The sequence below is a fragment of the Pseudoliparis swirei genome, chromosome 9 (genome assembly GCF_029220125.1).
Source record: "Pseudoliparis swirei isolate HS2019 ecotype Mariana Trench chromosome 9, NWPU_hadal_v1, whole genome shotgun sequence".
NCBI lineage: Eukaryota > Metazoa > Chordata > Actinopteri > Perciformes > Liparidae > Pseudoliparis > Pseudoliparis swirei.
Genome location: NC_079396.1, coordinates 1523033 through 1535532, shown reverse-complemented (window position 1 = coordinate 1535532; position 12500 = coordinate 1523033). Strand labels below are relative to the sequence as shown.

General features: G+C 44.0%; 1 protein-coding gene across 5 annotated transcripts in view; it reads left to right on the top strand.

The window, feature by feature from the left end:
- LOC130198882 (collagen alpha-1(XX) chain) overlaps positions 1-12500 on the top strand; it is a 43314-nt gene that overhangs the window by 27763 nt on the left and 3051 nt on the right. For all 5 annotated transcript variants that reach the window (XM_056421950.1, XM_056421948.1, XM_056421949.1 and 2 more), the window contains 13 exons: positions 222-260; positions 516-654; positions 6197-6339; positions 6518-6627; positions 7309-7467; positions 7581-7658; positions 7973-8059; positions 8163-8216; positions 8301-8396; positions 10173-10226; positions 10327-10380; positions 10458-10511; positions 12193-12264. In XM_056421950.1, the coding sequence (XP_056277925.1) occupies positions 222-260; positions 516-654; positions 6197-6339; positions 6518-6627; positions 7309-7467; positions 7581-7658; positions 7973-8059; positions 8163-8216; positions 8301-8396; positions 10173-10226; positions 10327-10380; positions 10458-10511; positions 12193-12264 (1139 nt within the window). The remainder of the gene's footprint in view (positions 1-221; positions 261-515; positions 655-6196; positions 6340-6517; positions 6628-7308; positions 7468-7580; positions 7659-7972; positions 8060-8162; positions 8217-8300; positions 8397-10172; positions 10227-10326; positions 10381-10457; positions 10512-12192; positions 12265-12500) is intronic.

Below are 12500 nucleotides of genomic sequence, written 5' to 3'. Positions count from 1 at the left end.
ACACACACAACACACACGTAAGAGACACACACATGTAAGACACACAACACATCCAACAACAGGTATTCCTGTTGCTGCTCATCAGTGCAGCAGGTAACAACATGTGTCACACGTTAAGACATTTATCATTCAAACAACAATACAAATAAAAAAGATTAAATCAAACATGAATCAGGCTTCAATGGCAACGTGTCAAACTGAAGCCCTGCTGTGTGTTTCAGTTTGTCCCGAAGTCACCATCAGACACAGCCGCGTGAACGGTGAGCACAGCAGCTGACAGTTTAGTACCCCGCGTCATGCTAACGCTGTACCCCACGTCATGCTAACGCTGTACCCCGCGTCATGCTAACGCTGTACCCCGCGTCATGCTAACGCTGTACCCCGCGTCATGCTAACGCTGTACCCCGCGTCATGCTAACGCTGTACCCCGCGTCATGCTAACGCTGTACCCCCGCGTCATGCTAACGCTGTACCCCCGCGTCATGCTAACGCTGTGCCCCCTCATCGTGCCTCAGGCTTCGACATGATGGAGGCCTTCGGCCTGACGGAGCGCGCCCACTCGTCCGTGGACGGCGTGGCGGCCGAGCCCTTCGTGTTCAACGCCATGCCGGCCTACACGCTGTACAGAGACGTGCAGCTCACGCAGAGCACCAGGTGAGCTCTTTATGTAATCATGAGTAATACACACCAGGTGAGCTCTTTATGTAATAATGAGTAATACACACCAGGTGAGCTCTTTATGTAATTAGTAATACACACCAGGTGAGCTCTTTATTTAATGTGTAATACACACCAGGTGAGCGCTTTATGTAATCATGAGTAATACACACCAGGTGAGCTCTTTATTTAATGTGTAATACACACCAGGTGAGCTCTTTATTTAATGTGTAATACACACCAGGTGAGCTCTTTATGTAATAATGAGTAATACACACCAGGTGAGCTCTTTATGTAATCATGAGTAATACACACCAGGTGAGCTCTTTATGTAATCATGAGTAATACACACCAGGTGAGCTCTTTATGTAATAATGAGTAATACACACCAGGTGAGCTCTTTATGTAATAATGAGTAATACACACCAGGTGAGCTCTTTATTTAATGTGTAATACACACCATGTGAGCTCTTTATGTAATGTGTAATACACACCAGGTGAGCTCTTTATTTAATGTGTAATACACACCAGGTGAGCGCTTTATGTAATCATGAGTAATACACACCAGGTGAGCTCTTTATTTAATGTGTAATACACACCAGGTGAGCTCTTTATGTAATCATGAGTAATACACACCAGGTGAGCTCTTTATGTAATAATGAGTAATACACACCAGGTGAGCTCTTTATGTAATCATGAGTAATACACACCAGGTGAGCTCTTTATGTAATCATGAGTAATACACACCAGGTGAGCTCTTTATGTAATCATGAGTAATACACACCAGGTGAGCTCTTTATTTAATGAGTAATACACACCAGGTGAGCGCTTTATGTAATCATGAGTAATACACACCAGGTGAGCTCTTTATTTAATGAGTAATACACACCAGGTGAGCTCTTTATGTAATAATGTGTAATACACACCAGGTGAGCTCTTTATGTAATAATGAGTAATACACACCAGGTGAGCTCTATATTTAATAATGAGTAATACACACCAGGTGAGCTCTTTATGTAATCATGAGTAATACACACCAGGTGAGCTCTATATTTAATAATGAGTAATACACACCAGGTGAGCTCTTTATGTAATCATGAGTAATACACACCAGGTGAGCTCTTTATGTAATAATGTGTAATACACACCAGGTGAGCTCTTTATGTAATAATGAGTAATACACACCAGGTGAGCTCTTTATGTAATAATTAGTAATACACACCAGGTGAGCTCTTTATGTAATAATGAGTAATACACACCAGGTGAGCTCTTTATGTAATAATGTGTAATACACACCAGGTGAGCTCTTTATGTAATAATGTGTAATACACACCAGGTGAGCTCTTTATGTAATAATGAGTAATACACACCAGGTGAGCTCTTTATTTAATGAGTAATACACACCAGGTGAGCTCTTTATTTAATGTGTAATACACACCAGGTGAGCGCTTTATGTAATAATGAGTAATACACACCAGGTGAGCTCTTTATTTAATGAGTAATACACACCAGGTGAGCTCTTTATTTAATGTGTAATACACACCAGGTGAGCTCTTTATGTAATAATGAGTAATACACACCAGGTGAGCTCTTTATGTAATAATGAGTAATACACACCAGGTGAGCTCTTTATGTAATAATGAGTAATACACACCAGGTGAGCTCTTTATGTAATAATGTGTAATACACACCAGGTGAGCTCTTTATGTAATAATGTGTAATACACACCAGGTGAGCACTTTATGTAATAATGAGTAATACACACCAGGTGAGCTCTTTATTTAATGAGTAATACACACCAGGTGAGCTCTATATTTAATAATGAGTAATACACACCAGGTGAGCTCTTTATGTAATAATTAGTAATACACACCAGGTGAGCTCTTTATGTAATAATTAGTAATACACACCAGGTGAGCTCTTTATTTAATGTGTAATACACACCAGGTGAGCTCTTTATTTAATGTGTAATACACACCAGGTGAGCGCTTTATGTAATAATGAGTAATACACACCAGGTGAGCTCTTTATGTAATAATGAGTAATACACACCAGGTGAGCTCTTTATGTAATAATGAGTAATACACACCAGGTGAGCTCTTTATGTAATAATGAGTAATACACACCAGGTGAGCTCTTTATGTAATAATTAGTAATACACACCAGGTGAGCTCTTTATTTAATGTGTAATACACACCAGGTGAGCTCTTTATTTAATGAGTAATACACACCAGGTGAGCGCTTTATGTAATCATGAGTAATACACACCAGGTGAGCTCTTTATGTAATAATGAGTAATACACACCAGGTGAGCTCTTTATGTAATAATGAGTAATACACACCAGGTGAGCTCTTTATGTAATAATTAGTAATACACACCAGGTGAGCTCTTTATTTAATGTGTAATACACACCAGGTGAGCGCTTTATGTAATAATGAGTAATACACACCAGGTGAGCTCTTTATGTAATAATGTGTAATACACACCAGGTGAGCTCTTTATGTAATAATGAGTAATACACACCAGGTGAGCTCTTTATGTAATAATGAGTAATACACACCAGGTGAGCTCTTTATGTAATCATGAGTAATACACACCAGGTGAGCTCTTTATGTAATAATGTGTAATACACACCAGGTGAGCTCTTTATGTAATCATGAGTAATACACACCAGGTGAGCTCTTTATTTAATGAGTAATACACACCAGGTGAGCGCTTTATGTAATAATGAGTAATACACACCAGGTGAGCTCTTTATGTAATCATGAGTAATACACACCAGGTGAGCTCTTTATTTAATGAGTAATACACACCAGGTGAGCTCTTTATTTAATGTGTAATACACACCAGGTGAGCGCTTTATGTAATCATGAGTAATACACACCAGGTGAGCTCTTTATTTAATGAGTAATACACACCAGGTGAGCTCTTTATTTAATGTGTAATACACACCAGGTGAGCGCTTTATGTAATCATGAGTAATACACACCAGGTGAGCTCTTTATTTAATGAGTAATACACACCAGGTGAGCACTTTATGTAATCATGAGTAATACACACCAGGTGAGCTCTTTATGTAATAATGAGTAATACACACCAGGTGAGCTCTTTATGTAATAATGTGTAATACACACCAGGTGAGCTCTTTATGTAATAATGTGTAATACACACCAGGTGAGCGCTTTATGTAATAATGAGTAATACACACCAGGTGAGCTCTTTATTTAATGAGTAATACACACCAGGTGAGCTCTTTATGTAATCATGAGTAATACACACCAGGTGAGCTCTTTATGTAATCATGAGTAATACACACCAGGTGAGCTCTTTATGTAATAATGAGTAATACACACCAGGTGAGCTCTTTATGTAATAATGAGTAATATACACCAGGTGAGCTCTTTATGTAATAATTAGTAATACACACCAGGTGAGCTCTTTATGTAATAATGTGTAATACACACCAGGTGAGCGCTTTATGTAATAATGAGTAATACACACCAGGTGAGCTCTTTATTTAATGAGTAATACACACCAGGTGAGCTCTTTATTTAATGTGTAATACACACCAGGTGAGCTCTTTATGTAATAATGAGTAATACACACCAGGTGAGCTCTTTATGTAATAATGAGTAATACACACCAGGTGAGCTCTTTATGTAATAATGAGTAATACACACCAGGTGAGCTCTTTATGTAATAATGTGTAATACACACCAGGTGAGCGCTTTATGTAATAATGAGTAATACACACCAGGTGAGCTCTTTATTTAATGAGTAATACACACCAGGTGAGCTCTATATTTAATAATGAGTAATACACACCAGGTGAGCTCTTTATGTAATAATTAGTAATACACACCAGGTGAGCTCTTTATGTAATAATTAGTAATACACACCAGGTGAGCTCTTTATTTAATGTGTAATACACACCAGGTGAGCTCTTTATTTAATGTGTAATACACACCAGGTGAGCGCTTTATGTAATAATGAGTAATACACACCAGGTGAGCTCTTTATGTAATAATGAGTAATACACACCAGGTGAGCTCTTTATGTAATAATGAGTAATACACACCAGGTGAGCTCTTTATGTAATAATTAGTAATACACACCAGGTGAGCTCTTTATTTAATGTGTAATACACACCAGGTGAGCTCTTTATTTAATGAGTAATACACACCAGGTGAGCTCTTTATGTAATAATGAGTAATACACACCAGGTGAGCTCTTTATGTAATAATGAGTAATACACACCAGGTGAGCTCTTTATGTAATAATGAGTAATACACACCAGGTGAGCTCTTTATGTAATAATTAGTAATACACACCAGGTGAGCTCTTTATTTAATGAGTAATACACACCAGGTGAGCTCTTTATGTAATAATGAGTAATACACACCAGGTGAGCTCTTTATGTAATAATGAGTAATACACACCAGGTGAGCTCTTTATGTAATAATGTGTAATACACACCAGGTGAGCTCTTTATGTAATAATTAGTAATACACACCAGGTGAGCTCTTTATTTAATGTGTAATACACACCAGGTGAGCTCTTTATGTAATAATTAGTAATACACACCAGGTGAGCTCTTTATTACCTTCGCATTGAAAATGCCGGAAGGTTATGTTTTGATCGCCGTGTATTTATTTATTTATTTATTTATTTGTATGCGTGTTATTCGCAAATCTCAAAAAGTATTGAACCGAATCGCATGAAATTTGGTGGGATGATTGTTTATTATCCGGGGACCAGTTGATTAGATTTTGGGATCGATCGGGTCAAAGGTCAAAGGTCATGAACAGGTCAAAATCTTTCGCAGAACTCAAAAAGTATTGAACCGAATCGCATGAAATTTGGTGGGATCATTGTTTATTATCCGGGGACCAGTTGATTAGATTTTGGGATCGATCGGGTCAAAGGTCAAAGGTCATGAACAGGTCAAAATCTTTCGCAGAACTCAAAAAGTATTGAACCGAATCGCATGAAATTTGGTGGGATGATTGTTTATTATCCGGGGACCATTTGACTAGATTTTGGTATCGATCGGGTCAAAGGTCAAGGTCAAAGGTCATGAACAGGTCAAATGTTCTTGAATCGCCTGAAATTTGGTGGGATGATTGGTTATTATCCGGGGACCATTTGATTAGATTTTGGGATCAATCGGGTCAAGGTCAAGGTCATGGAAAGGTCAAACTCTTTTTTTACCATAGCACGATACATTTTTGTCCAATTGGCATGCAACTAATGCCAAAATGTTCATAATTCAATGCCCAATCTTGTGATATGCGAAGGTATGCGCTCTACCGAGTGCCCATTCTAGTTTAATGTGTAATACACACCAGGTGAGCTCTTTATGTAATAATTAGTAATACACACCAGGTGAGCTCGTCACTTCTGATCACTTTATTGATGTATGTTTATTTACACACCAACATCCATGAATGAAGCTCTTACCTTCAGTCTCACTTTAGTGCTGATATGGATCCTATAGATATGACCTGCAGATCATTGCTCCATCTGACCCCCCCCCAGGTTCATCCACCCTGCGGGCTTCTCCCCTGAACACACCATCAGCATCTCCTTCCGCGTGCTGCAGGACTCGCCCCGCGAGCCCTTCGCCCTGTGGCAGCTCACCGACAATGACTTCCAGCCCCAGATGGGAGTCGTGCTGGACCGTGAGTCTCCAGAACTCTCTCTCTATATATTTATATATAAATACTATAATTATATTATTACTACTATGAAGTAGTGTTGAAACAGGAAGTAGTCGGGGACTGTTTACACCTGGCTGCAGGTGTGCTTCCTGTGGGACACTGTGTGAGGTCAGAGGTCAGAGGTCAATGTCCTCCACAGCGACCACCAAGCAGCTGCTGTACTTCAGCCTGGACTACAGGGGGGAGGTGCAGGAGCTGACCTTCGACCAGCAGGAGGTCCACCGGCTCTTCTACGGGAGCTTCCACAAGGTGAGGGGAGCCCCGGGAGGAGGGTGTTTACAGGTGACCTGTTTACAGGTGACGTGTTTACAGGTGACCTGTTTACAGGTGACGTGTTTACAGGTGACGTGTTTACAGGTGATGTGTTTACAGGTGACGTGTTTACAGGTGACGTGTTTACAGGTGACGTGTTTACAGGAGACCTGTTTACAGGTGACGTGTTTACAGGTGACGTGTTTACAGGAGACCTGTTTACAGGTGACGTGTTTACAGGTGACGTGTTTACAGGTGACGTGTTTACAGGTGACGTGTTTACAGGTGACGTGTTTACAGGTGACCTGTTTACAGGTGACGTGTTTACAGGTGACGTGTTTACAGGTGACGTGTTTACAGGTGACCTGTTTACAGGTGACGTGTTTACAGGTGACGTGTTTACAGGTGACGTGTTTACAGGAGACCTGTTTACAGGTGACGTGTTTACAGGTGACCTGTTTACAGGTGACGTGTTTACAGGTGACGTGTTTACAGGTGACGTGTTTACAGGTGACGTGTTTACAGGTGACCTGTTTACAGGTGACGTGTTTACAGGTGACGTGTTTACAGGTGACGTGTTTACAGGTGACCTGTTTACAGGTGACGTGTTTACAGGTGACGTGTTTACAGTTGACGTGTTTACCACCCTGGTTCTGATGTGATAACTGTGATTGGCAGGTGCACCTGTCCGTCAGCCAGGTGGGCGTGTCCCTGTCGGTGGACTGCCAGCGTGTGGGCGAGCGGCCGGCCCGCCCCCTCGGCAGCCTGCCCACCGACGGCTTCGAGATGCTCGGCAAGCTGGTGAAGACCAGAGGGCCGAACAGCGGCTCGGCCCAGGTACGTCTCACACAGCAGACACACAGGTGTACCTCCACGCCGTCCTCATCCCGCCGCTCTTCTTCGTCTTCTTCTTCTTCTTCTCCTTCTTCCTCTTCCTCTTCCTCTTCCAGTTCCAGCTGCAGTCCTTTGAGATCGTCTGCAACACCACGTGGGCTCTGGAGGACTCCTGCTGCGACCTGCCGGGGGCGGTCAGTCACTTTGTTATGATGAAAGCTTTATTCACACAGGTGAAGCCCACTGAGGGTCAAACTCTCTTTAGAGGATGACCTGGCAAGACAGGTAGCAACACAAGAAACACACAAACAACTACACACAAACAACACAAGAAACAGAGCTACACACAAGCAACACAAGAAACAGAGCTACACACAAGCAACACAAGAAACAGAGCTACACACAAACAACACAAGATGTCTTCATTGTTGATGTCTGTGTGTGTGTGTGTGTGTCTGTGTGTGTTTGTGTGTGTGTGTATGTGTGTCTGTGTGTGTGTGTGTCTCAGAGAGATGAGGTGAGCTGCCCCGTCCCGGCCTACACCTGCACCTGCTCCTCCGACATCCCCGGAGCCTCCGGTTCCCTGGGGCCAAACGTACGTCCCCCCCCCCCTCCAGGATCTCATTGTGCCGTGTGAACCAGCCCCTTGATAACCTGTTGATGTTCACTGTGTTTGCTGCCCCCCCCCCCCCCCCCAGGGAAGGCCAGGTTCTCGTGGTGAGAAAGGCGAGAAGGGCGAGCAAGGCCTGAAGGTGAGAGAGTGTTGCTGGTGGAGGTGAGGCCAGCCGCAGGTTCAGAGACCTCGGTGACTTCAGGTTCATGTCTCTGTGTTTCAGGGGGAGGTGGGTCCTCCAGGGAAGCCTGGACTGGAGGGGGGTCTGGGGGCCCTGGGCACCACGGGGCCCCGAGGCATCGCCGTGCAGGGCAAAGCGGTGAGGGGCCTCCTCAGCATCAAACACACGGTGTCATTACCCCGGTCTACATGGTCTACATGGTCTACATGGTCTACATGGTCCACATGGTCTACAGCAGGGCTATTCAACTTCAGTAGCAAGTGGGCCGAATAAGAAAATCACGGGGGGTGTGAGGGCCGCACAGAATATTGATCAAATAATGGCTCAAAATGAAAAACAGTAATGTATATTTCCACAGGTAAACAGTGACACACGAAAATGCGTCGGTATTGTGTGGCAAAAGTGTTGCGAACAAGCATCACTATAAACATGTTTCAAAGTGAACATATCCGCTCAAGGTAACCAGTTGTTTCAGATCCCTTCGACCAAACTGTTCCCATGAAAACATAAGAAATGTGACTTAATGGATCAATATATAAATTACTTGGGCTGAAACTAAGATCTGGTGGCGCAGCGCACAGACTGCATGTCTTTGAGTATAGTCTCCTTTTGCGTCAAAGAGATCGAAACCAGGTCGGGCGATCTTTATACATTTTTTTCTTTCTAAAATGTATTTCTTCCTCCGTGGCTGTGATGCGCTGCTCACTTATACAATCGTAATCGTCGAAATGGATATGAACGGAGGCTTGAAGATCTCCAGCAATATGTTTGTGAATGTGTGACGAATCTGGTGCGCGAGACAGAGCCCCGCTGCAGATGTGAAGAGAACACAACGCACGCACGCGCAGGGAAACCAGTAGGTTTGAAAACCAGAAGGGGTGTAACACCGGCAACCAACACGGTGCGTAACATAAAGATGTCACCCAGGGGTGCTCACACTTTTTCAGCATGCGAGCTACTTATTATGTGACCAAGTCAAGGCGATCGACCGACGGACGGGGGCTAGTGACTTTTTCTTTGCTCCGTCCCGATGCCCGCAAACTGGTGTCGGAGCTCCGCGGCGCACGAGACGGCGGGCAGAGGACTGTTAACGCGACACGTAGAGACAGAAATGAAATGCTGCTGCTGTAATGTGGCGCTATAGAGAAAGTGACAGGAGGGCGGGACAATTTTGTTTAATGTCATGCGATCTACCATACTGCGCCGCGATCGACTGGCAGGTCGCTGCGATCGACGTATTGAGCACCCCTGATGTAACCATACAGGTTTGCTTGAGGCAACAGTGAAACTCGATGGCTCTGGGTTAGATGTCTCAATGTATAAAAGAGGCGTGTCCGTCAGTTTTATTTTTTCTTACCAAGCTATAGTGATTTGCAGGCAGTCTTGCGGGCCGTAGTTAAACTCAAACGGGCCGTATCCGGCCCGCGGGCCGCTAGTTGAATAGGCCTGGTCTACATGGTCCACATGGTCTACATGGTCAACATGGTCCACATGGTCTACATGGTCTACATGGTCCACATGGTCTACATGGTCCACATGGTCTACATGGTCTACATGGTCCACATGGTCTACATGGTCCACATGGTCTACATGGTCCACATGGTCTACACGGTCTACATGGTCAACATGGTCCACATGGTCTACATGGTCTACATGGTCTACATGGTCCACATGGTCTACATGGTCCACATGGTCTACATGGTCTACATAGTCCACATGGTCTACATGGTCCACATGGTCTACATGGTCCACATGGTCTACATGGTCTACACGGTCTACATGGTCCACATGGTCTACATGGTCTACACGGTCTACATGGTCCACATGGTCTACATGGTCTACACGGTCTACATGGTCCACATGGTCTACACGGTCTCATGGTCTCATGGATCTAGTCTGGTTTTCTCTCTTTAGGGTCCACCTGGTGCCCGAGGGGGGAAGGGAGATCCTGGTCGACCAGGGGTCCAGGTGAGTCTACACCAAGTCCCCAACATACAGACCTAGGAGGGGCAACCTTTAGAACCCTTTAGAACCCGTTCATCAGGTGACCTGACCTCTTCCTCTGCAGGGTCTACCGGGACCTCCGGGTCCAGCGGGAGAGCTGGGGCCTCCAGGCCCTCAGGTGAGCTGCGTGACCCCAGGACGTCACCGTGACCCTCCGTCCCTGTTTGTCATTGGTCCTCACCTCTCTGTCCACAGGGCATCAGGGGCCTCGAGGGAAACATCGGTGGACCCGGTCTCACCGGACCCCGGGTGAGGACTTCATTGTAGACCCCCAGGGTCGAGAGTTTAGACGGGTCAGAATCTGACCGTGACCCACATTCTGGTCCATGAACTCTCGCGTGGACACGTTCAATTTATGAACGAGCGTTTAGGTTTTGGGCCTCTGGCACCACCTGCTGGTCAAAACATGACATTGCATGTATATCACAGTGTGTCCTCAGTGGTCATGTCCAACCTAAAGAGGACAGTTAATATATATATATTAGGGCTGTCAATCGATTAAAAAAAATTAACTAATTAATCGCACATTTTGAAATTGCGATTAATTAATCGCGATTAATCGCGCTTAAAAGTTTTTTCCTTCTTTTTAAAGACAAAACTTCACACAGAGCTGTGTTTTCAAAGAGGCTCCTACATATACAGTGCCAGCGAGGTATTTAATATCCATCCATCCATTATCAATACCGCTTATCCTCATTAGGGTCGCGGGGGCGCTGGAGCCGATCCCAGCTGACATAGGGCGAAGGCAGGGGACACCCTGGACAGGCCGCCAGTGTATTTAATATCGTGGATGATAAATTGTTTCTTCAGTGAAACATCAGATTAGTAAAAAAAAAAAAAGTATATTGAGACCCCATTGGTCCTGTCATCTTTAACACTGAACAACAGCAGAACCAGTGGCCTTGATAACTGACTGACATTCACATATGTCATGTTAAGGGGCGGCTTTAGCTCAGTGGGGTAAGAGGGCCGTCCTGCAACCGCAGGGTTGTGGGTTCGATCCCCGCTCTCCCCATTAGTTGCAAGTCGAAGTGTCCTTGAGCAAGGCACTGAACCCCCAGTTGCTTCCCGGGCGCATCACTGCAGCCCACTGCTCCTTAATAACTAAGGATGGGTTAAATGCAGAGAACTAATTTCCCCTTGGGGATTAATAAAAGTGTATATTCTATTCTTAACCCGCTGGGGGCATTTTATACATTTTACAAAATAAATTAAATTCACCGTTTAAAGTATTTTGCCTGTGACCCCCCCCCCCCCCCCGTGTTATACATCAAACATTCCAGAACAATCTCAGCTCTATTCAATGAGGCTCATTGTCCTCGCGCCGTGTTCTCTGGTTCTCTGACTGACAGGCTGCTAAATGAGCCTTACCTGTGAGGTCCTTTGTGATTTACTGAGTGTTCATTGGTTGTTTTTTTCCCGAAATGTTGACAGACAAACGGATTGACCAATCACGTTGAAGGTTTAGTGTGACGAGTTCTTTCCGCGCCGCGTCCCCCGACACGTCGCCCCTCCGTTCCTCTGTGTGTCAGAGGGGGAGACGGGAGGAAGGAGGAGCAGGAGGAAACCCGACTGATTCATCCACGAGTTAAACTGATTCATGCTCCTTATTTTCGCGGAGAAATAATTGTTTTAAAAACGGAAACAGTGTCAAACCGTACTGCCGCGGTTTAAAAAAAAATTTGCGTTAATTGCGTTAAAATATTTTAGTGCGTTAACGCGGCCAAATTAATCACATAGATTAACGCGTTAACGCTGACAGCCCTAATATATATATATATATACTCTGAGACAGTTAATATAAATATATATATTTATATTAACTGTCTCAGAGTATATATATATATATATATATATATTTATATGTATATATACACCCAATTAATACCACAGTGTCTCTTCTTCTCTTTCACCTCTTTGTGTTCTCCAGGGTTTCCAGGGAATGCCCGGCCACCCGGGGCACATCGGGGAGCGAGGCTTCTCTGGAGCAGTGGGACCTACGGTAAGACGGGAGGGACAAATCACGAGGCCGGTTAACTCTGTGTGTCGATTCGTCATTCCATTTAACTATCTTAATGACTGTATAACAAGACAACAGCATTTACAATGCAATCTAGCTTTTTTTGCATGCATTCAGTTCAGACACACACACACAGACACACACATACTGAACAAACATACACACAGACACACATGCACATACAAACATACACACACATAGACACACATGCACATACA